The sequence below is a fragment of the Polypterus senegalus genome, chromosome 13, assembly GCF_016835505.1.
Source record: "Polypterus senegalus isolate Bchr_013 chromosome 13, ASM1683550v1, whole genome shotgun sequence".
Taxonomy (NCBI): domain Eukaryota; kingdom Metazoa; phylum Chordata; class Cladistia; order Polypteriformes; family Polypteridae; genus Polypterus; species Polypterus senegalus.
Genome location: NC_053166.1, coordinates 144,851,878 through 144,876,898, shown reverse-complemented (window position 1 = coordinate 144,876,898; position 25,021 = coordinate 144,851,878). Strand labels below are relative to the sequence as shown.

The window sequence follows — 25,021 nt, the reverse complement described above, 5'->3', positions numbered from 1 at the left end:
GTCTTTAATATTGCTTCACATACAAACTAGATTAGGGTGGAGTTGGTAGTCTGAATGTTTCCCTGAATATAATCGTAGTACGTGATAACATATGATATTTTTTTAAATATTAAGCTTCTAATTACAATGTGCAAGCATGCTCATTCTAATCAGATGTGCAAAACTAAAAAAGGCAAGTGCAGGATGATAAAAAGAACAAATTGTAAAGCTTTCCCGGCCCTGTGTGTGTTCAGTGACATCTGCAGTAGAGATTAATGGCAGGTTTCTTAAATTCTGCAACTATTCCAGCAGTGCAATACAGGGAACGAAGTAACACTATACAATTAAGAAATTATTCCTTATTCTGTTGGAAGTTTGGCAAGAGCCCCAAATAAGTGGCAAGACTATATTCAAATCAAAATCACATTTCCCCAATGTAATGTGAAAATTGTAAGTGGGAACCAAATAAATGATTTTCCAGGAACTAAAATAAGTTATAACAGTGGAAAATTTTAATTTTTGTTTTGAGATACAATAGTGTGAGAATAAATACTTAAATCTATTACTTTAAAGGTTCCTAAAATTGTTTTCATTACCTGCTGATAATAAAGTTTCTTTGGTTGTCTGGGTTTGAAGAACTGCAAAAGATCTCTTAGAGTTCCTTCATAATTATGTCTAAGAGGATTCCCTGGGCCATCTCTGTAACTAGAAATAAAATCCCAATTTAAAAAACTGCAACTTTAGCTCTGCAGGAAGGGATGGAGAACCATACTTTTAAAAACAAATATTACCCCATGAAGAATTTAAATTCAATTTACAACTGAAGCACTTTATGTATAAGTGACTTACCCTTGGGATTTAAAAAACTGAAGTAACATAGGATCAGTATTTAATCTCTGTGCAACTGTCTTTGCCACCTAAAAAAGTACAGACAGCAGAAAACAGATAAAGCAATGCTTAGTAAGGGTATATATCAGTTTCTGTTAACACATTCCACTTGAAAACACTTAAACTTGAAACTGCACCTCTCCTTACATATCTTATTCCAATATTTCTTCTAATATTATACCCAGCAAGAATTTAAATTGCTCATATACATGAGAGAAGACAGAAAAATAACCTGGAAATAGTTCATTCTATTGGAAAGAGTCACCACAAATCCCGGGTCATTTGGAATTGTTTTGTCACAAAATGTCACATCCACACGATGGTACAAATCTCTAAAGTAATCCTTGGCAGTTGGTAATTCACTAGAATCATTTTCTGGATCATCTCTGACAATAATAAAGAACAAAGATCAAAAAATGCTATATGCAAATGAAGAAAAGATAAAAGTTTTAGAAAATGCAGACTTACTTCTGAAATACTATGATATCACCATCCATTAGCTCATCTAGAGCTTTATCGAGAGACACATCATAATCCTGAATTCTCTCTGTTAAATTCGGTTTTACTTCCTGCATTATGTTAGAAAGAAAAAAATACTAAAAACAATCTTACATTTGTAGAGAAAAACTTAACAAGACTTCATGTTATTTTATTTAATGAACTGCATATGCAGCCTAACAAAACAATATTACATAATTAACACAAATAAAGTGGTACCACAAACCCATGTAAATAGAAGGTTACCTCTACTGTCTAATCCTTTGCAATAAGTCTAAAACTGGAACATGCCTATATGACAGTTTCACTTGTTGTTTGCTACTCAAATGGATTCCATAGAAAGTATTTTTTCTATCCCTCTTCCTGCTTTAAAATTGTCCAGCACTATGGGCAATATCCTTCAAGGGGCAGGCACAGGCATATATCTCACAAAAAAGGCAATACAAAGAGACATTACCTTTGAGACAAACATACAAGACATAAAATCACATTCCCAATTTCCTTTAATCACTGCTCAAAAATTGAGGGAACACATCGAATCTTGATGAGCAAAATATTCAAGTGGAAAATCTTTACTGAGTAATACACTGTGTTATTCATTGAGAACAAAATGATGCAACAACTGTCAACGGAAACCAAAATCACCAACTGACTGAGGGCTGAATTCAACATCACGCCACAAACCAAAGTCAAAAATCGAAATCGCAGGCTGACCCAACTCAAGGTAACTCATAACATGGCACAGTAGTGTGTATGCCCACCATGTGCCTGTATGCACTCTCGACATCTGTACATGCTCCCGGGAATCTCCTCCCAGAATTAGTCAAAAGCATCAATGACTTCATCATTCAGGAGCTACCTTCACACTCTAGCCACACGAGACTGGGCATTGTCCTTTTTCCTGTGCATATATATCACCATGCTATTTTATCAGCACATTTTTAACGGACCACCATCTCCATATGCATTAGTGAACAGTTAGAAAATTAGACATAATTTCCATTACTGTAGGGTGACATTTTACTGTTGTAGGGATAAGCTGAAAAGCTTATGTGCTAAGGCTCTTATCAGGGAACAACCACCTCTGGCTGGCATGACACAAATCTATAATGTGGAACCATTAAAAATGTTTCAATCAGTCATGTGCTTTAGGATGGATTCCAGGGGAAATGCTGACATAATGCAATTTTTGGAGTCAAGCAATACTTTGAGACAAAACTTTAAGTGTAATTTGAGGGTCTACTACAAAAATAAATACAATTAGATTTATATGAGAGGATATTTAATAGATAACTAGATTTTTTTTAATGCAAATTGCACTGGATTACACAAATTTACATGATCTTACCTCATAGAGGATAAGGCTAGTTCCTTGCGGAAATCCTGCTCTCTCACACATAACTGGCAACAATTCCCCTGTTAAAATGAGAATGACAAATATAAGATACAATACAACACAGCATAAATGAAAATGTACAGTAAAAGAAATTACTTTATACTTACTTATTTTACAGGATATAGGTGTGTAGATATGTCCACAATAATTTAAACTTCTACTTTTTGGATCATACATCTTTAAAAACAACATCACATCATCTGTAAAGAAACAATCAAATTGTGAAGATAACAATTACTGAAATGCATTCTGCTATCATCAATAACTGAATTTATTCCTTGCGTAATAAAGTCACCATGTATTCAAAATATGCATTCTATAATCAACTACACAAGAAAATAAACATAGCAATACATCATCAAAATGCAAGCTGAGGAAACCTTTAGTAACTTACGGTCTTTGTCAAACTTCTGTAATGTTGCTCCACTAGCAGCCATCTCTGGATCTACAGTTTCTAGAAAAATTGTCCATGGATTTTCATTATCACTTAATTCAATCATCTGAATGAATAAAAAAAGTGTAAAGAAAAAGTATCCTACACTGTTAATTAAAGCAGTTAGAGCTTTACAAATGAATTAAAAAATTGTATATGTATACATTATACACACACACACAACTAAATATTGAGTGTTGTACATGCTCATACTTTTCAAGTTCATACCTTTCAGTTGACCAACATTTCTAAAAATCCTTTTTTTGCATTGGTCTTAATTGATATTCAAATTTTCCGAGATACTGAATTTGGGACTTTCATTAGTTGTCAGATATAATCATCAAAATTAAAAGAAATAAACATTTGAAATACATCAGTCTGTGTGTCATGAATGAATCAAATATACAAGTTTCACTTTTTAACTGAAATCAACTTTGTCATGATATTCTAATTTTATGACCGGCACCTGTATGTGTGTGTGTGTGTAGGTAGATAGATAGATAGATAGATAGATAGATAGATAGATAGATAGAGAGAGAGAGAGAGAGAGAGAATGAGATTTTCCAGGTGGGCTTAAAGTGGAGAAGGACAAACTATAATTGCCTTTACTTCACTATATATTTTTATTATTCTGGAGGAAAATACAATCACAAAAACCTACTATTTTTGTGATGTGGCATTTTTGTTTTCTTTGTTTGTAACCAAAACAGAAACTGTAATACAAGTATTGATAGGAATGCCATTGCTAAAAATTTTTTAAAATATTTTTTCTTTAATTAAAACAATTGTTTGGTAATTCTACACAGTTAGTAAATGAAAACATTTAACACAGCGAAGCAGAAACAGATGAAGTTGCAATGCCGGACAAAAGAAATAGAGTGCCACAAAATGCTGATCCAGCCAAATGATTTTTCATTTTTTTAATAAACCTTAGCAAATCAATTTTTGTTGTTTAACAAACCTTAGCAATTTCACCCAGTCCAGTTATGAGGATTATGAAGAAACCATTTAAATAAATAGTGTGGATTTACATTTCAAACTTCAATGATGTAGAAAAATCCGTCTATAGCAGATGCAAATGGAAACTCCATTGTGTTTTGATGCTGCATAACCCTTTAAACATGTTGCTTCATGTAATTTTATATTGGCTTTCATGAAATTCCTATAAGAAATATTGAGCTTCAACAGGGAAACCAAGCTCAACTTTTGGTTAAATTTTCAAAAAACATTAGAATATTAGAAAACTCTTGAAGAAAACTGTCCATTCCATCCAAAACAACTCTAAGTCCTAGTTATTTCTGAGGATCTAACTAATAATTTGAGATCTGAAGTCATACTCACTGCATGCTAATAATTTGTGTCACGTGTCTGTGGCTCTTTTGTGAAGAAAATTTCTACCATTTGTGCAAAATTTACCTTTAACAGGTTTCCAAATAAGTTGTTGAACAACTTTAAAGTACTAACTCTATTTACCCACTTGCTTAAGCTGAAAATGTCCATCTCCTTCAAGATTTCCTCATAACTCATACCTAGTCAATCTGCTCTTGACTTTCTATAGAACTATACATTCTTTGGTAAAATGGAGACCAAAATTGTACAAGTACTCCAAGTGAACATTCAGTTATGATTTATACAACTTAAACAGAGTAACCTCCTTGACTTCCATTTTAAACATCATGCCATATAACCTTTTGTCCTTCTTGATCACAAATAATGATGGGAAGGTTTTCATTGGTTACATGTGTGAGTTGTGCTACTGCATGATGAAAGGCAGTTTGACCAGAAATTCATTAAATATTTAATTCAACATTTTTTTTATACACACTTACAGTCTTATTGCAATCTGCTTCATAATCTAACATTGCTGGTCTCTTAGTTCCATTACTTCTTGCCTGCATTGGCCATAATCGAATCTGGTCTTGTGGAAAACCCTGAAACATATTAAACAGCATTAAAAACTGTTGCAAGCTAATATCAAATATATAATGTAAAATAACTTGAGTGCTTCTTACAAAATACATGTTTAATAAAAATAATTATTGACTGGACTTCCATCTCTCCTATGTAAGCAAAACAATTAGCTTTTGAAACACTAAATTATTTAAAGTATGTGGATTTAATTTGTCAGTTACTACTACTTCTCTAATGTGTATCCATACATTTAGGTGAATACAACATGTACACAGCAAATCTCAAACAAAAAATGAGGGAAACCAGACGGAAGACCTCTTGCACTAAAAATACTCTGAAAATATTTTTTTGAATCCACCAATCTCATACACACTTAAATTTACAGTTCTTACTTGTACAATTCTATAATGTAGAAGTGAATGGGTATCTTCTGAATTATCCTGAGTATATTTGAAGAACTTGTCAAAAGTATTTTTAATGGGTTTACTGTAATAGTGCCATACTTTTAAGTAAATCCTTGAATGAAGCAAGTAAATAATATATTTTGCAAAATGTAAACAGCCATAGTAACCAACATTTATACAACTATATATTTAAAGATACACATGGACACAGATGAATAAGAGAAAAGTAGCAACACACAGATTTCATATATTGTTCTAACCACTTAAATAATATACTCACCATTGTTTGAGAGAGATTCTGTACAAATTCTGCAAGTGTTGAATTCTTTAAAACTTTAAACACTGTATATTTCACTTTCTCTTCATCATACATGTCATTGCCTTGATGACCACAAAATTGGTCTTCTGTTACGATCTTAGTTGGGGTAGAGACACGTCATTAAGAAACATATATATATATATATATATATATATCATATAGAAACATAAGACTAGCATTTACTATATTAAGACACTTTTTGAAAATCAATTTGTTACAAATACATACTTGAGCAATAAGTACAAATATTTAACTGCTTTTGAATTTATTCAGAAACCAAAGTTTATATAGACTGACTCAGCAAAAAGTGAAAATTCAAAAAGATGGTTTAACTACTGAAACTAGCTTAAAAAAAAAAAACCTCACTACCTGTACTTGCATGTACAAATGAGCTTCTTGTCGTTCTTTACGTTTCTGAGCTTCTACCCTTTTTTCTTCCTGAAGTCTCTCCACAAGTTGCTGTGGAATGTCATGATCTGTGACTGGCTGTAAAACTTCACCTAAACAGAAATAAACAAAAGGAAAAGTGCATTATGTGCAAATGTTCAAGAAGTCAATTTTCCAAAATGATGGCTAATTGGGGATCCAACTAAAGAGTTTAACTAAAGTCAACTTCTAAAAAAAACACTAGGTTAACAGAAATAATTTGTACTACAAAGTAAAGACAAGCAAAATTACAGCTTTTATTGGCTAATGAAAAAGATTACAATATGCAAGCTTTCGAGGCAACTCAGGCCCCTTCCTACATTTTGCCTGAAGAAGGGGCCTGAGTTGCCTCGAAAGCTTGCATATTGTAATCTTTTTCATTAGCCAATAAAAGGTGTCATTTTGCTTGGCTTTTCTCTACATTCATAATGGCTAACATGGTACAACACCCTAGTACTACTACAAAGTAAGTATTTTCTAACCCACACTTCTTTTAATTCATTCTACTTTAAATGCTGAAAAAAGTTTATACTATTTGAGAAAAAAATGGCACCAATTATAAAGATTTTACATTTAAAAAGATGCCCCCTTAAAACTGTGCAACAAATATCTAAAATTGCTTACTGAGTTTGGATTCTCTTATATACACCAACATGTAAGCATTTGTACAGTGACGCACAGATAAATCATCATCATGGCCACCGTAGTTGTGTTCAATGGCTTCTTCTTTAGTACACCTAGACACCACATCATCATCAAATTTGCACCACTAAGAAAAAAAAAATGAGAAAAACAAAGTAAGGGCATAAATAATCATATCTATTTAAAACACCATGGGAAAGTGACATAACATGCCAAGAAGCCAATTCCTTAGATATGTTTGGAACTTTATCTAATAAGCCTGCTATGTGAAAGTGAGAGTATAAGTAGCAAACACCTGAACATTAGTAAGAGGATCAGAGTAAAAAGTGAAAACCTTTCCTATATTTACCACAGCCGTCAAGATAGACTTTACTGAAATACATTTTAAAGCATCTTCTGTGGATTTTACACACTGCTGGATGAAGGTTCAGCATGCTGACAACCTTTAATTGTACTGTTCATAATAGCAAACTAAGCTTATATAATTTAAAACCAAAATGATAAACAGGGGAATATATTCTTATATCAATATAGGTTTATATAAGAAATAGCAAATGATAACCTCATACCTATCAAAGTTGCATCAACGTCATCATGTCATGATAAAATGCAATCAAATAAGCAACTGCAAACAACTCAGTTTAGAGAATTATCTCTAGGTGTGACAAAACATTTTGAGGTAATTGATTTATGAATGTTGAAAGATGGAAAATTTTCTTTAACACCTCACTTCAAGAAATGCTTCACAAGGTAAACAGTACTATAGGTGGTTGTGGTTTCAATTAAGTGTATATATATGTCTGTTAAGAATATAAAAATTTAAGAATAGATGGAGCACAAAAAATTATTTTATCCTCACTTTGCCATCCCCTTTCGGATTCAGGTAAACAACATAATGGCCTCCATGGTTATCCCCACTGTGAACTAAAACTGCATGAAGGATGTAATTAGCAGGATCCTTGGTATCTGGCTTCTGCAAAAATTCATCTAATGGTAACTGTTCAGGAAATTCAAACCTAAAAAACACACACATAAAAAATGTAATCTAGTCTAGTTGTAGTGACAAACTGATAAATTGATATCCAAATCTAATACCAACAATAGAAACCTAAGTACATTACCTGTCATTTATCTTAATGTTTTGATCAGTCTGGGGATCATACATAAATCTCATAAGTTGCAGGTGCAGCACTGGAGGAAATGTCAAGAACTTCACACCTTTTTCAGCTTCCTAATACAGATTTTTAGATGTTGTTAGTGAACTTTCCTATATTACATATAATTTTAGAATGTAACTTGGATGTTAAATTAAAACCAAAATATAAAATCTTAAGGTTTAAAAGTGACCACATAGAATGTTCTGATAAACTTATTAAAACATGTTTTAATCTGTTTTTTGGCCTCTATTCTTATAAACAGTTTAATAAAAAAAAAGTGCCAAACATAATGGTTTAATTTGTTACATACCTGTAAACCATGCTCTCCAGCATCATATTTATTATCCCCATCCAATTGTTCCACTGCCACATAATCTTTGAAAGACTCAAATACTGTAGGGTAATTAAATGTATATTAGTGGTTTAATCTACATATATTCAAATGCAAATAATCAAAACCTCCAGACTAAAAGAAACTTTGGCTATTTTCTGAAGATCTTATTAAACTTGTACTAGAATTATGTAAGAGCTACATGAAAGCTATTGTTAAAAAAGCCAAAAAGCTGCAATAAAACAGAAGTTACTCAGATTGAAATGTTAATCAACTACATTTCACCTGGATCAGGCATTATCATAATACAATCAGTTTTCTTCTTAGTAAAACTAATATACTTTTGCATTGGATTTACTTACTGTTTTTCTTCCCTTTAATGCTAAGTTGAATATCGTAGTAATCTTCTATCCTTTCAGACCGGTAGTCTACATGCTTACACTGGATATATGACTACAAAAAACATTTAGACATCTTAAACAAAGTTTTAAAAACTTCAACAATTCAAGACAACTTTCGTTATTAAAACTATTTTTAACTTACCACCATCTTTCCTCTGAACAGTTTTGGTATTGTGCCTTCAACACAAGTGCCTTTCATCTTATTCTCAACATTATCAAGCAGCTAGAAGAATTGATAAATGTGATTATTAAAAGGATACAATTAAATTCTGTTCTGATATGTTGGGGGAAAAAAGAATCAGATATAAAAAATATCAGAAAATTATCAAGGTGTACCATATATATTTGTGCAAAAGTTTTAGGCAGGTGTAAAAAAAAAAATGCTGTAAACTAAGAATGCTTACACAATTAGTTTATTTTTATCAATTAACAATGCAATATGAATGAACAAAAGAGAAATCAAATCAATATTTGTTGCGACTACCCTTTGCCTTCAAAACAGCATCACTTCTAGGCTCACTGGCACAAATTTCAAGAAACTCGGTAAGTAGGCTGTTCCACACATCTTGGAGAACTAACCACAGATCTTTCTATGGATGTGGGCAGTCTTAAATACTTCTGTCTCTTCATGTAATCCCAAACACACTTGATGATGTTGAGGTCAGGGTTTTGTGTGGGTATACCATCACTTCCAGGACTCCTTGTTCTTCTTTATGCTGAAGATAGTTCTTAATGACATTGGCTACATGTTTGGGGTCAATGTCCTGCTGCAGAATAAATTTGGAGCTAATCAAATGTCTCCCTGATGGTATTGCACGATGGAGAAGTATCTGCTTGTATTTCTTAGTATTGAGAACACCACTAATTCTGACCAAATCCCCAACTCCATTTGCAGAAATGCAGTCCCAAACTTGTAAGGAACCTCCACCATGCTTCACTGTTGCCTAAAGACATTGTACTGCTCTCCAGACCTTTGGCGAACAAACTGCCTTCTGCTACAGCCAAATATTTCAAATTTTTACTCATCAGTCCAGAGCACCCCAGTTCTTATGTTTTTGTGCATAGTTGAGTCACTTGGTCTTATTTCTACATCAGAGGTATGGCTTTTTGACCACAATACTTCCATGAAGACATCTTCTAGCCAGACCTCTCTGGACAGTAGCTGGATGGATCTGGATGCCACAGGTTTCTGCCAGTTCTTAACTGATGGCTCTGCTGGACATTTTCTAATGTTAGAGGGAAGTAAGCATGATGGGTCTTTCATCTGCTGCACTAAGTTTTCTTGGCAAACCACTGCGTCTAAGGTCCTCAGCGTTGCCGGTTTCTTTGTGCTTCTTCAAAAAAGCTTGAACAGCACATCTTGAAATCCAAATCTGCTTTGAAATCCTTGGCTGGGAGAGACCTTGTTGATGTAATATAACTACCTTGTGTCATGTTGCTGTGCTCAGTCTTGTCGTGACATGAAACTGTCTTCCACATCCTCACCTTGGTGGCTTTGGATGTTCCTCACCCAGTTTTAAGCCTCCTACACAGCTGTTTCTGTTAATGACTGTGTTTCAACCTACATATGAAAATGATGGTCATTAGCACCTGCTTGGTATAATTGGTTAATCATACACCTGACTATAACCCTACAAAATCTCACAGTCACAGCAAATATTGACTGTATTTAGATTTTTCTTCTGTTAGCCCACTTAGAATTTTGAAATTTGATAAAAAACACAAAAAAAACAATTAGAATTTATGCTTGTGAAAGCATTCTTATCTTACATTTTTTCAAATCTGCCTAACACATTTGCAGAGTACTATATATGTAAAAACACAACAATTTACAGGATGTCTGTATTTAAACTGAATGTACATCAGTCTTGCTCAAAATGTATGAATTTAAAGTAAAATATTTTATGAACAGTGAACCCTTTAATCAATGAAAGACCGCTAAGAGATATTTTACAAGACCACCCTCAAGACTACCTCTCCCCTTGGTGGTGAGAACAAAAATTTTATTTACTTTTTTAATGCTAATTTTTTTTTTTTTTTAACTTCTATAAATCCCTTCTAGCATAATATCTTTATAGATTTCATGTCATCAGGTTTACATCAGGTTAAAATGAAATACGTATAAAAAGTAATTCTGACTTTCATACTTTACAGTGCTTCTAAACGCAAATCATGAGGATTTAATTCACTATTTAACATGACGAACTCAAGACAAAATTAAATAAGTTCACAAATTCTATAGCTACAGACTATGACATTTCATGATTAACTGAACGGAACCCACATATGTACAAGAAATTTAATTCACTTGTGGTGACATCTGGTTAGTACAGTTATTAACAAGAGCTACATCGGCAAAGCACATATTATATGTAATGGATATAAGAAAATTTATCAATATTATAAACCTATACTAAATACAGGGTACTCCAGAAAAATGTGCATACTGGCAAAGACATCAGGAGACATTGGCATAAGGAAGCTTTATACTCTGTACTCCTGAGCTTATATGAGAAGAAAAAAAAAAAAAGTGAAAAATCATATCTGTATAGGCATATCGCAATTTAAAGCTGAGTTTGATGGGATAGTGATGAAATTGAACCTGCAACTGAAGAGACAGAAAAAGAAACTAGTTTGCCAAAAGGTAGGTGAAAAGGAATGGTTTAAACTTTTTGCCCAGTCCGAGTCTGAGTACACAATCTTGAACCAAGCAAAATATAAAACTGACAATTCTCCCTACAACAGCCTTGAAGACAAATAATCATGGAAGGATTTGGACAATTTCTGGTCAGAAACCTTCAACAGTCTACAAGAAACAATGTAGTATTAGATAAGAGTTCCTCCAGCAAGATAATTATACAAAAACAGATGGACAAAAAAAAACCAGAGATTCTGTAGCAAAATATAAAAAAGGTCAATGTTCTTATGCGTTCATTAGAACTTCACACGTTTATCCAACTGAGAATATCAGGCACAAGATGAAAACTTATGTTTCTCAATAGTTCCCATTCACTTTGAAGGAGACTGCACAAACTTAGAAAGATAATTTAGATTAGGATAGGGCAACAGACTCATGACTGAAAATTCCATCAAGGCTGCTTTAAGCAAATACTTTTTTACAACTAAAATATTTTTTCATGTATACTGTAATTTAGACAGATGTAATCAATAATGTTTACTTTGACATTACAAAGTTTTGAGGTAACAGTGACAGCAACTCATGGAGATTATAACCATTTAAATTACATATGTTTTGCAATAACCATAAAAACTAATAATGTAATGTGTCTTGAAGAAATACACATACAATTGCATTTACATTTTCTATTAAATAAAATCAAGTTATATATTTTAACATATTCTTGTTTATTATTCACCAAAGGGTGCATGATGCATGCTGGTCAGACATACAAGAAAGAATTTGACTGCACTCTGTACACATACTACTATTACTACTGTTAAATATGAATATTCCACAAGGAAAATGTTATTAAGTCCTAAGTGAATCATTTTATACATAGGCCCAATACAGAAACACTGAGATGTTAATGAATTTATTTTAACGTATCTGACAAAAATAAGATTTAAGGACACTCACCACTCTGCAGAGTTCTTGTACATCATGCTGCATGAAACTATCCAACGTTTCCCACCTTGAAAACAATTAACAATTTAGTTCAAATTAAGAAAACGAATGCACACAGCCAAATAAATGTCAAACTTTAACATAAACAACTTACCCAAATGATTTTGTTAATTTTTTTGTTCCTACTGGTTTGTCGCTGTGTTGAAGTTCATAAAATACCCTTTGTAATGCTAAAGGTACACTTTTGGATGAATCATCTCCTTCTGTTGGCATCATATACACTGCCTAAAAGAAAATCCAAAAATAGCTGAAACAAAAAATGTACTTCATGCAGCATACAGAATAATTAAAATATTATAAGTAACTTTATAAAAAAGAAAAATCCAGGCATCTTGTGGTGCACTGTACTTATATTCATGTATACAGGTATTTCTATGCTTGAGCAGTGGCAGCTTAGCTACTTGCTCTTGCTCAAACACTTACATGGTACAATTTGAATGCACATTTGTGTTAAAATTCTCAAGTGATAATGGCTAGAGTATACAAACTACTCGTTAATGGTTCTTTTTAGAACATTTTTATAATTCATAGTTATGTGTAAGAGTGTAAACTGTATCTGCACATGCTCTCAACATGCAAGAGTGTAACTATGATTTTCATATAATGTACACAGTGAAAGGTAAATGGTTTTAGTACAATTGTGAAGTGTACCAGGCTATAAAGAACATCTAACATTGCCAATGAAAGGAACAAAAAATCCAGTAATACAATGTAATAACCCAGTAACTTAGGAAAAACTGTAATTAGTGAACACTTTACAAATGATTACCATTAATATTTTTTCATTTATTTCTAGACAAATGCATTAATTTCTGGGATGTGTGAGTTGATAGCTCACTCAGTACCATGAAAGGAACCAAATGTGAACACAGGCATGCTAAATATTATGATTTCACTAGTGCAAAAATGCAAAAACAATCCAGCGCAAAGAAACCACTTCTTTAAAAAAAAAAATATTTAAAATTATTTTAGAACAACAACATTGAATGGTGCAACAACCTTCTGGTTAGGTTGACATTTCTGTGAAGACAAAAACAATTTGTTTTCTGATCATTGATCACAATCGTGCCTTGTTTCGTCACCATTCCCTAATCCCTACCAATGACAAACAGACCCCAAGTCTTCACAGTGATATTCTTTCACAACAACTGACCAGTACAGACATTTATACAGACTAGACAGGTAACTTTCCTTTGGTCAGAAAATTGAAAGAAGGGGGTTTGGGAAACTTCTCATGCATTATTGCATTTGGCACTGGTGATACTATTTAGTCACATGATTGCTACTGACCTTCAATTTCCACACAAGCTTAACTCAATACATGATCAAGGGAGATAGGAGTTGTTACATTTAGGAAAAATTTGACAAAAATACAAACCCGTCGAAGCTGATTTGTAAAAAAAAGTGTCTGCAATAAACTGTTCATATAACATGTAGCTCCTTGGTTTTTTAAGCCAACATATCCTGTATGTTTTTTTGAGTCCCACCTACAAAAAAAAGAAACACTTATAGCAGCTATTATAACAATATTAAAAGTAAAAAAAAAAAAATAAAAAAAAAAAACTTACGCAACACCATGAGGTGCATCAGCTTGGACATAAACTTCAAACGAAACTTTATCATCTTCAATAAATCCCTTTTCAGGATCAGTCACGTCCTAAACAAAGCAAATAATCCTTGAATTAAACTCATCTAATTTTCCCCAATCTTATAAACCTGCAATAGCAGGATTCGGTATTAATTTTCATTAATTTTTAAAAACACAATTTTATTATTAGTTTTTGTTTAAAAAAAAAAAATATACACATTGGAACAGAACTGAACTGAAGTCAGTAATTTCAAAGGACCAGCTGGTCAGGAAAAAACGGATTGAAAACTTAAAAACTATAAATATTTTCATACTGTTAAAAGTATTTTAAAATTAATCACAGTACTCTTATTAGTCAAAATTGTATGCCTATATCAAGCTGTCTAAGGTTATGAAACACAAGCTTCTTGTACTGATTGGGCACCGAGTATTGAAAAAGAAATTCTAGATCCCAGTCTTCAAGAATCATTGAAGCAGATATCTGAAATGCACTTATAAATTCTGAAGACACAGAAACAAAATCTGAGTTTAGAATTTCAGAGACTGTACTAAATACAGTTTAAGAATTTGCTAAGTGTACACCATGATTTATTGTTAGTACAAAATAGACTGAAAAACCAAAGATGAGCCAAATTTGCAAAAACAAAAATGTTAGCTAAAGAGCAACCATTCATTGGTGCAGGCCTATTTATTTATTTAATATTTTAATAAATGGGTTGGGTTTTGGATTTTTACTTTGCTACCAAGAATTAATCCATGTGGTCCAAACACTGTAAATATTATCCAAACATTATCCAAAAGGAAAATCAAGTACTCACACTCCAAGACATAAAATTAGAAAAGCCCCAATCATTTTCCTTATGAAAGAAAAGGTGACTGATTCTCCGGCTAAATGACTTTTCATCATCTTTGTAGTTGATAATTTTCAACATTGCTTGGGCATGACAGGACCAAGACCTGAGAATCAAGTAAACTTGTCATTACGAAATAATCTACTAAAAATCATATTACAGGTTAAATGACACTACAGTTGTTGGACACTATTAAGACATCAATAAAAATGCAAGAGACAAAATGATGTACACAGACCCTCCTCTAATAGATATTATTGAGGTATATTTTACTAATAAGGAAAAAAAGTTACAGCTTTCTAAAATGAAATATACAAACATTTTTTTCATTATCCAATTTCAAATTGTTTAACAGGCTATAAATATTGGACAATTAACTAGTCTAGGTTTGCAACCAGTCCCAAACTCCTTAATTTTCTATGTAAGGAATGGGCTTTATGAAGATCCTTTCCATTAAACACAAAATTTGTACTGTAATCCACTTTTCACCTCGCAGGTTGCCATCAATCTGCTTGTTGACTAAGACTGAACTAAGGTGATTACATAAAAATCAGTAGCAGTGCACGCAAAATTGACATTTTTTGAGGAGACGGCCTGCAAGGGTTTAAAGGTCTGCATAAAAACTGGATACATTTACAAAGCTGTCAAGTTATGTTTTCTGTTTATCAAACACAAATTATTGTTCAAGCACGGATGAAACCCATTGTGATAATATTGAGACAGTTGAAAATTTTAAACTTAGAGACTAGCTTATTTGTGAAGCATGTCCTGCACACAGTCTTCCAACAAGAGCATCATTTTGAGCATTCAGTTCATTTTCATATTACTTTATTGACAGAGCCAACCTACTATCGGAAACTAGTACCTGGGTTAAAAAAAAAAAAAAAGATGAGTTGTAATCCTGTTGAGAATGTTAATGTAAAAGGATCTTAATTTTCTGCTTCAGTAGATCCTTGTAATTCTTGGACTTGACAATAATGGATCTGAACACTCATGGATGAATCTGTTACAAATGTATACAAAAAATAAATAAGTTTTTGAACACAAGTGGTTGAAGTCTGCAGCCACTGCAAGTCATTCAGTGAGTTAGTGGTCACCGCCAGAACGTATCCTTCTACACACTTTGTTCTCACTCTTCCTCTTCTCGACTGTCTTTGCTTCTCCACCTTTTCAACTGATGGTTCAGCAGCTTTCTGTGCTTATTTGATCTGTTTTTCTTATTCAACGTAGCAAGAACAGTCTCTAAAAAAAATTCAGTTTCTCTTTTTGGTTTACCAATATTAATGTGAAATTAGGCATTAACAGATTAAAAACCCATTGATGACTCTCAAATTTACCTTCTTAATTCCATAGCTACATGAATGCACTATACTAAAATATGCATTTTTTTTAAATCATGTCAAGTATAACAACCACATCACCACTCAACTGCTGTTTCAAAAGGTGAAAAATTGTCAGATTTGCTTAATTAGAAAAGTAGACATTAATGTTATTCATTAAGTCCATGTAAAGCTTATCAAGTTTCCAGTCAAGTGTTTCATACAAAAATATGCTTAACTTTTTACATCAGCATATTTTGTGTTTCTATAATAAGTGTGGTTCTCCTCAGTTTAAATAAAAATCAATTTCCAATGAAATGGAAAATGTTTTTAGAAGGACAAATTACAAGAAACCATTCAGGAGATTTTACAATAATGTGAATATAGTTAAATGATCTTCTTACATGTTATATTTCAATATATAAAGAATTTGAATATTTTTGAAATGTCATTGGTTAGCAAAAAAAAAAAACTTGATTATTGTAGTGGTAATATATTTCAGCTGAATTAATGACAATTTTTCAATTAACACCTCACGCACAACTCAAAAACCCAATACTAAGCTCAAGATATTACTTTTTACTATACCTAATCGATTTCAGCTCAAATGAAAGTAGTACAACTTACGTTGAATCAGACTCTGCATTGCATTGGAGGAAAAATCCAACACTCTTTTGATGAGGCCTGTCAGGATAAAAGCGTGGCATCACCATAATCTTCCAAGGAAGGTTCCTCACAAAGCATGGTGGGCTTAGGACAGACTCACTGAGCCTACTGAAACGCTCAACTATGAATCGAAATGTAGCTTCTGATCTCCAACTCGTATCTGTGGGATTGATAACAAGTAATTGTAAGAAAGGGAAGGGAGAGACCAATAGAACTTTCAAACCCAGGCACCTTATTATTCACTACTAAAATGTATTTACTTTCTACAATCACTTTGGAAGTTTTGATCTATGGTAGATCAGCACATGCTGAAACATTAACATTCAACCAACATAGAATGGATGTTAATAGAGACTTAAATTAGAGCATACCAAAGCCCAAAAAAGAATTGGTAAATCTCAAGACAGAACAAATTATTTAATACCACTGGGGAAAAAAGCTATTATCCGGCCAGCCTATAAACCAAGTAGATCTAATCACATTAAATAACAGATTCACATTAAGTGAAAATGTAAGCTTTCTTGTACAAAATGAATATTGTGGAACTGAATCTGAGTTTTAGAAACACTGGAAAATTGCTTTAAATAAATAAAAAAAAAAAAACGATGCAACTTATTTTCAAGATGTCAGTTTCTTTTTCACATTTTTAATAACTAGGCCTGGGAAAGATAATGCATTAGTTGTTGTGATTACTATTGCCTGTTTAATGCTTTAAAAAATATTGTTCAGCTGGCAAGGAAGCAAACGCCTCACTCAGTGCTTTGGTCAGGGTGGCATTTTCATGTGTTTTTTTTTTTTTTTAAACATTATGAAACAATAATAAAATAAGTGTGTACCTAAAGAATTACATACACGTCCAGTACCATAATTTAATGAAATATCATTTTCATTTAAAGGTTTAACGTTTCATATTATGTGGTTCACAATGATACACCCACTTGTCAGTATGTAGCACTGGTGTTCATTTTCTTAATGTATTACATACTTGCATAGGTGCAGGGGTGTGGGAGGAAAGGGAGTGGGGGAGGAGGGTTTACGGCAGTCCTGGTGCAATGCTAGTGAAAAGCTGCAAAGATAAAAATTATGGTCTTTTTTTTCCCCTCATTTCACGTTTCTGTAAGAAGACTGAATCAAAGTCGTTTAGCACGTAAGTGCTAAATAAATTACCTTTGAGTGGCACTAAAACTAAAATAAGTCTCTAGTACCTCTGTATTTGACTCACCAGTCTGCCAGACAACTTACAGTGCTGGCTGCCCTAATATAATGAAAGAATTACATGAAATAGACATGTAATGATTATCCTTAACCATTTCAAGCTTGCAGTAACTTTGCTAATTAATGCCAAGAGCACAATATAACAATCCAAGTAATAAACTGTCAGTTTTAGAGTGAGACAGCTGCTACAGAGGCCTTTTTCAGCATGCCAGGAGAAAAGGTGTAGGTGCAGCAGTGTTTTCAAACTGGTTTTCAGTGTTGGCACACATTCTGTAACCCAAAAAAATCCCATGATTCTGCCAACCACAACAACTCTAAATCTATACATGTGCTACACTGTCCAAAGGGGCAGGACAGGAGCAACAAAAAAAGCAGCTCAGAAACGGATGTTTGCAGAGGCAGCACACAGCAAACACTTTGGATGCATTTTCCAGCTGCTTTGTCACTTTGCTTGCGCATACTGGTGGTTGATCCTCTCTCTCCCTCACCCCATTGAACCAGGATAACAGGTAACTTGAATGCCCACTGCCCCTCTGCTCTATGAGTGTCCCTGGTGAACATGCACCTAGGCAGATGGACTCCTGACATGTCTTCTGGCTGCAAAAGTGCTCTCCAAGTGCTGTGTCTGCAAAACAGCAATTATAGAACTGCTTTTATGTCTACTTCTCCCGGTAGTCCCGACCTTCTCAGACAGGTCTCGACCTACTGAGGAGTGTCTCTCTCTCAGGTCAGTACCCTGGGGAACCAGAGAGTTAGTTCCATGGCTCACCAGCTGAAAAACACTTGTGTAGAGTTAAATCATCAAGTCGATGATGGCGAGGAACAACTAAGGATAGCCTCATTTTCTTATTGCTTTCTTTTCAACTTGTCTTTTAGGAAGGCATTCAAATTCAGGTTGTACTTGCTAAAGTACTATTTTGTTGAAAGATCAGGTTTAGGTCATTGTTTAAGTTTAAACCATTTTTTGTTTTTTAAAATTCCTTTGTGCTAATTATAATTCAGTGTACATTTAATTTATGATTTACATATTAATTTCATAATAATGCTTTAATGTTAGATGTGATTAATTAGTTACATTTTTTTTCATCGGTTCCCAGGTGTATAAATAAAAAATGTATCTCTTTATTGCATTAACATAATACAAATGGTATAGACATGCACATTATAACACAAGGACAGGAAATAAAATACTGGTCATAAAAACAAAGTTTAGCCTTGTTCCCATAACTAAATAATTCATATATAAATACATATATACACACACATACATATATCTTCTTATATAATACGCTACCGTGACTGGCTGTTTGTCTGTCAAAGATTTTAAATCACCTGTAGCTCGCAAACCGTTTGAACTGTTGACCTGAAATTTGGTACACATATACTATGACGTCTACTATCCGCTTTCTGGTGATGATTGACCTTTAAGATCAAAGGTCAACCCAGGAAGGTCAAGGTCAAAAATTAAAATTACCTGTAGCCTGAAATTTGGTACACATATACTATGCTGAAACTCTGCACTACAGCTTTATATTAAAAGTGAAGAGTTTTGGAATTAGTCCTCTTATTTTTATTTTATTGTAGAATCAGCTCTCGGCACCGGGCACTAGGGCGGCCGTGTGTCGTTCTCATCCCTACCACCTTCGCCGTCACTTCCCCTACCTCTTCATATCTTAAATCATTGTACACATATATGGTCAACGAAGGTCAAGGATCAACAGTAGTCAAGTGTATTCACTGCATGTTATTGTGCAGTGCACTGTTACTGTCTAGTATTTAATAAATACTATATACGTAGACACACACACAAACATATATATATATATATATATATATATATATATATATACACAAATATACATGTACTGTATTAAACCTATATGCAAATAAAAAAATCTTATATGGAAGCTGATTATCAAAGTCATGTTAATTGTTAAGCATGTTTAAACCTGCTTCTTAAAAGAAAATACATCCTTAACAAAATATAGTAATGCATGACTTACCAAAAAAAAATCTTTTTTTTTTTTTAAACCCTCAATAGTGATCTGTTACCTCAAAGCTAGCAGTTTTTCTCACAGGGTTCGATACACAAATTGAAGTATATTAAAACTATAGACTTACAAGTCCTTTACCACTTTGATAAAACATTTTTCCATAATTTGTACAGTACAACTAGGCATTTACACAACTCACTTCAGTCATCCATTTCTCAAAGTCAAAACGATTCTGTTTAAGGTAGTGAGAACTTTTCTTTTGCAGCATCACATTCACAACTGGAACCAATCTCTGGGACAGAGTGGCAGACCATCACAAGGCAAACTCAAGTAAACACCCACTATTTTTTAGTTTATAGAAGTGAATATACAAAACAGTACATTTTAGTTAAGTGACAGTTCATTATCAACCATACTAACTGTATCAGAAGAGTCCTAAAAGTTCATATATTGCTCTAGTGAAAGTGTTAGGTATAGAGGGACTGACATAATGGCAAAAGGAAAAATTCAAGAGAAGATGGGGTTGGTGAACCTACTATGCAAGAATGGGCACCAAGAAAAAGCTGCAGCTCTGAATGAAACAGGCAAGCACAGTCAAAGTTGTCCAACTGTGAGTTATGGATGCGTCTCTAAATTGCTAGATTCCTTAATGTGGGAGTTTAATGCCTGATGCTACATCTCAAATCAACAGTTCTGGAGAGGGTGATTTGTTGATACATGCCATTTTACCTGTTAATTTTCAAAACTCATCAAGTGTTCCTCAGCTCATACATTAATTTATTAAAGTTTCACCTATATTTCAGTAAATTTACCAAAATGAAATCAGTGTGGAAAAATAATAAATAGTTTGATCAATCTGGTGTACATGACAAAGCCACGCAGAACCTATCTTGTCCATAGTGCACATGACAAGTGTAACTTCCCGTTTCTCCTAACAGACAAAAAACCACAAGTGACCAACTGATGAACTTACAAATGTTGTAAATGCTGATCCAAGCAAATTGTTGTAAAGATGTAATGTTTTGAAATTCTTGTGCAACTAAAGTCATAAGACAAAGCTTTGCCCTATAAAAGATTTGGGACACCGACCCCTCGAGGCAGATGAAGGGCAGGTGTCCTAGGACTGTGCTTCTATGTCATTTTACCCTTGCCTGGTGTGTATTAATAAAAGATTTTTTACTAACTTTAATTATATCTCTCTGTCTTCAGTCACAAGAAACGACACTATAGAAAAAGTGTCCACATCAGTTAGCTGTGCACCTTGGTATATTGACATGGACTTTTGAGCATGTTTACCTTTACACATTATTCTAATAGGGTGTCACCCAACAACCCTGCATTAAAGTCATAAGTTACTGATTTAAACATTCAAAGACTTTCCTACAGATTCAACATCATTTACAAGACAAAAACAGGACAGAAAATTAGTAATTAGTGAAGAAATAATGTAAACACCTTACAAATACTTCACCTTATCTTTTCTTTTTAAATTTGATTTTAAGTCTCTCTTATAGTTCACTGGTTCTGATTAAAACATTTTTATTTGCAAATGTATTGCTTTGTTGAATGTGTTACATTTATCCTTCCAATTAAATCTTTATCTTTCCTTGCTCTATAAGACAGGTAAATTACTTGATAACTGATAGGATGAAGTAATGTATGCCAGCAAACAAAGACATTTGTAATGTTATGTAATTCAAATAAAACTGCAGCCAAACAATAGGCATACAGGTTGTAAATTAAAGCTAGATGTACACATATCTATGCTACACAATCTTTCTTTCAAATCAAACAAACCAGAAACAAGGGAACAACTTAAGCTTTGGCTAAAGAAACTGCCCTGCACTTGGATTGCTAAATGAGAAAGGTAGACATGTCACTGCAGTAACTTCTGTCAGAGAGTTGGGAGACAAAACATGTTATATCCTGGACAGTTTTCAGATTTTGAAAATGATACAAATTTTAAGTGCAGGGTACACCATAATCAGACAACTGAAAAATAGAAAGTTGTACTCAAAATGTCAAGTAAGCTCTTAAGTCATTCTATTTTAATTTAAAAGTGTGCATTTCATACTTTGTTAAATCTGCAAGGACACATATGTAATAACTAGTGATACTCGGATCGATCAGCACATGTTTTGTTTGTGCAAACTTCCTGTAATCAAAGAGCAGCATGGTCAAATTCTTCAACATGGCCATATTATCTAGAGAGACACAGAAGACTGGAATGTTAGCATTTACATTAAAGAAAGTGGAGCAATAAACTGAGAAAAGGAAATAAGAGGAGTTTGTGCAATTAGACAAATGGCAAGAAAAACCACTTTAATGAATTCAGACCTTTAATTTAAACAGACAGACACTGCTTGTCCGAGTTTGATCACTGAGTGAGCTTGTGTTAAGTACAGCAGGTCACATTCTCAATTAAAAAAAAAAAAAAAAAAAGATGAAGAGTTTAAAATCACTGCTTAAGGCTTGTTAACAGAAAACGTTTGTCTATTTTACCTGTAAACTTGTTAAGCCTGTTAGCCTTGTATCTTCCTGATAAACAAAGGGTTTGTACTGAGTTTATTATTTTTGGGTTCATACAGTATAGGTTTTGATAAGAAAAAAGGACCGCATAATTAGAATCGTAATCCATATTTATAATTACACCTCAAAAATTAGAACTGTATAGCATACATTGTGAAAAAAATTTAAAAAATATAAATTAACAGTAAAAAAGCTGTAGTGCAATTAATGATTAAAAACTATTAAAACCTATAAGTGCATGTTATATATGTTTAAAGCAGTGTTTAACTGCCAATATCAATTAATTGAATCAATGTGTGAGAATATATTAATTTTTGCTAGACAAATGGTAAAACCTACTTTTTTAAATTAAGCTTTGTTTCAGGTAAGTACATTAAAAAGAAATTAAACAATATGACAGCTTGCATGAGAAAGCATTTTATCTTCTTTTAGGCTATATGTAAGAGTAAAGTCAACTGAATAAAAGAGAGGAAAAAATACCTTTATTAACTCCAATAGAAGTACATTAAGAACTGGCTTTCTAAAAGACTGCCTTGCAATTTTGTTATTTTTGGTATTCATTGTTTTACTGTAATGCTACTGCTCCACAAAATTGATATCAGAAACTGATTTTATTTTTCTTTTCCATGATCAAGTTAAGCTTCTTCACAACTTTTTTAAAGAGGAATTGATATATCTGTTCATTTCTGTATACCTGTTTAATCAGGAAGCTGCACTAAGTACAACTGTGATGCTTATTTGTTGTGACTGTGAATGTTAAAGTTAAGCTGTTACACCACTTGTCACTATATTACTCATTTGGAGTGTTCTCGTTTTACTACTAGAATGCTGCACTAAGTGGGACTGTTATGAGCTATTTACAAAGACATCTTTTAGTTTGTTTTCTTGGATATTTTGTTGAAAAACAAGTGATGCAGCAAGTGGAACCGAGATGAGAGTCATATAAAATATTTTAGTTTGTTATTTTTAAGAGGATAAAAAAAAAACAGCTTGGATACAAGCAATGTTTTTCTTAATGCATTTCATAGCCATTTGATTGTTAAGCATCGACACTGGATTGCTTTTAATAACTTCAATGTACTTGAACTGTGCACTGTAAAACTTAATTATCTAGGAAAATACAAGTACAAGGGTTGAGACTTGAGAAGATCAGATACTCTATATGAAATGACTCTTATTGGGATCGAATGCAAGAAACCTTGTGCAGGACATTCATAGTAATAACTAGTGTAGATCAGTAAAATTTGTAAAAGTGTTTTTCACAGCAAATCCAGTAAGTGGCAGTTCTTTGGGCGAAAAAGGCTTGTTGATGCCAGCGGTTAGAGGAGAATGGCCAGACTGGTTTGAGCTGATAGAAAGACAACAATAACTCAAATAACCTCTCATTACAACCGAGGTATGCAGAAGAGCATCTCTTAAAGCACATGTCGAACCTTCACTAGGATTACAGCAGCAGGACACCACACAGGGTGTCATACCTGTCAGTTTAAAACAGGGAACTGAGATTAATACACTCAGCAAAATTGCACAATAGAAGATTGAAAAAACGTTGCCTGGTCTGACGAGTCTCGATTTCTGCTGCGACATTTGGATGGCAGGGTCAGAATTGGGCAACAACAACATGAAAGCACCGATCCATCCTGCCTTTCTTCAGTGGTTCAGGCTGCTGGTGGTGGTGTAATGGTGTGGGGGATATTTTCTTGGCGGACTTTGGGCCCCTTAGTACCAACTCAGAATTGCTTAAATGCCACAGCATACCCAAGGATTGCTGCTGACCATGGCCATCTCTTTATGGCCATAGTATACACATCTTCTAACAGCTACTTCCAACAGGATTAAAGCTCCATTGTCACAAAGCTCAAATCATCTTAAGCTGCTTTCTTGAACATGATAATGAGTTCACTGTACTCCAAAGGCCTCCACAGTCGGTAGATCTCAATCCAATAGAGCACCTCTGGGATGTGATGGAATGGGAGATTTGCATCATGGATATGCACCCAACAAATCTGTAGCAAGTACGTGATGCAATTGTGTCCAAATGGACCAAAATCTCTGAGGAATGTTTCCAGCACCTTGTTGAATCCATGCCATGAAAAATTAGGGCAGTTCAGAAGGCAAACGGGGGTCCAACCCGAAACACTAGAAAGGTATACCTAATAGAGTGGCTGTGTACAACACTGATCACTGTGCTATGGAAGTGCAGTATCACATGGCTGATTTACCATACATAATCAGCTATGTGCTGAAGATACAAACCAAAACAAATGTTAAGAGTCCTCACCCTCCCAGACAAAGAAAGCGAGTGCAACTCTGTACAATAATAAACATTTTACAAGGTGTTTCTATCTTATTCATGTAGAAAAAAGTGGAAAGCATCTGCATAGAGACTGGAAACAAAAAAGATGTTCCACTGAGCCCAGAGCTGTAA

General features: G+C 33.6%; 1 protein-coding gene across 2 annotated transcripts in view; it reads right to left on the bottom strand.

Moving 5' to 3' along the window:
- usp7 (ubiquitin specific peptidase 7 (herpes virus-associated)) overlaps positions 1–25,021 on the bottom strand; it is a 116,649-nt gene that overhangs the window by 5,457 nt on the left and 86,171 nt on the right. For both annotated transcript variants that reach the window (XM_039774568.1, XM_039774567.1), the window contains 22 exons: positions 16,817–17,015; positions 14,838–14,976; positions 14,000–14,088; positions 13,810–13,918; positions 12,526–12,656; positions 12,384–12,438; positions 8,928–9,008; positions 8,747–8,837; positions 8,364–8,446; positions 8,018–8,127; positions 7,756–7,912; positions 6,879–7,023; positions 6,198–6,328; positions 5,790–5,924; positions 5,024–5,125; positions 3,156–3,261; positions 2,869–2,961; positions 2,714–2,781; positions 1,336–1,436; positions 1,100–1,253; positions 829–896; positions 576–684 (listed from right to left, as the gene is read on the bottom strand). In XM_039774568.1, the coding sequence (XP_039630502.1) occupies positions 576–684; positions 829–896; positions 1,100–1,253; positions 1,336–1,436; positions 2,714–2,781; positions 2,869–2,961; positions 3,156–3,261; positions 5,024–5,125; positions 5,790–5,924; positions 6,198–6,328; positions 6,879–7,023; positions 7,756–7,912; positions 8,018–8,127; positions 8,364–8,446; positions 8,747–8,837; positions 8,928–9,008; positions 12,384–12,438; positions 12,526–12,656; positions 13,810–13,918; positions 14,000–14,088; positions 14,838–14,976; positions 16,817–17,015 (2,456 nt within the window). The remainder of the gene's footprint in view (positions 1–575; positions 685–828; positions 897–1,099; positions 1,254–1,335; positions 1,437–2,713; positions 2,782–2,868; positions 2,962–3,155; positions 3,262–5,023; positions 5,126–5,789; positions 5,925–6,197; positions 6,329–6,878; positions 7,024–7,755; positions 7,913–8,017; positions 8,128–8,363; positions 8,447–8,746; positions 8,838–8,927; positions 9,009–12,383; positions 12,439–12,525; positions 12,657–13,809; positions 13,919–13,999; positions 14,089–14,837; positions 14,977–16,816; positions 17,016–25,021) is intronic.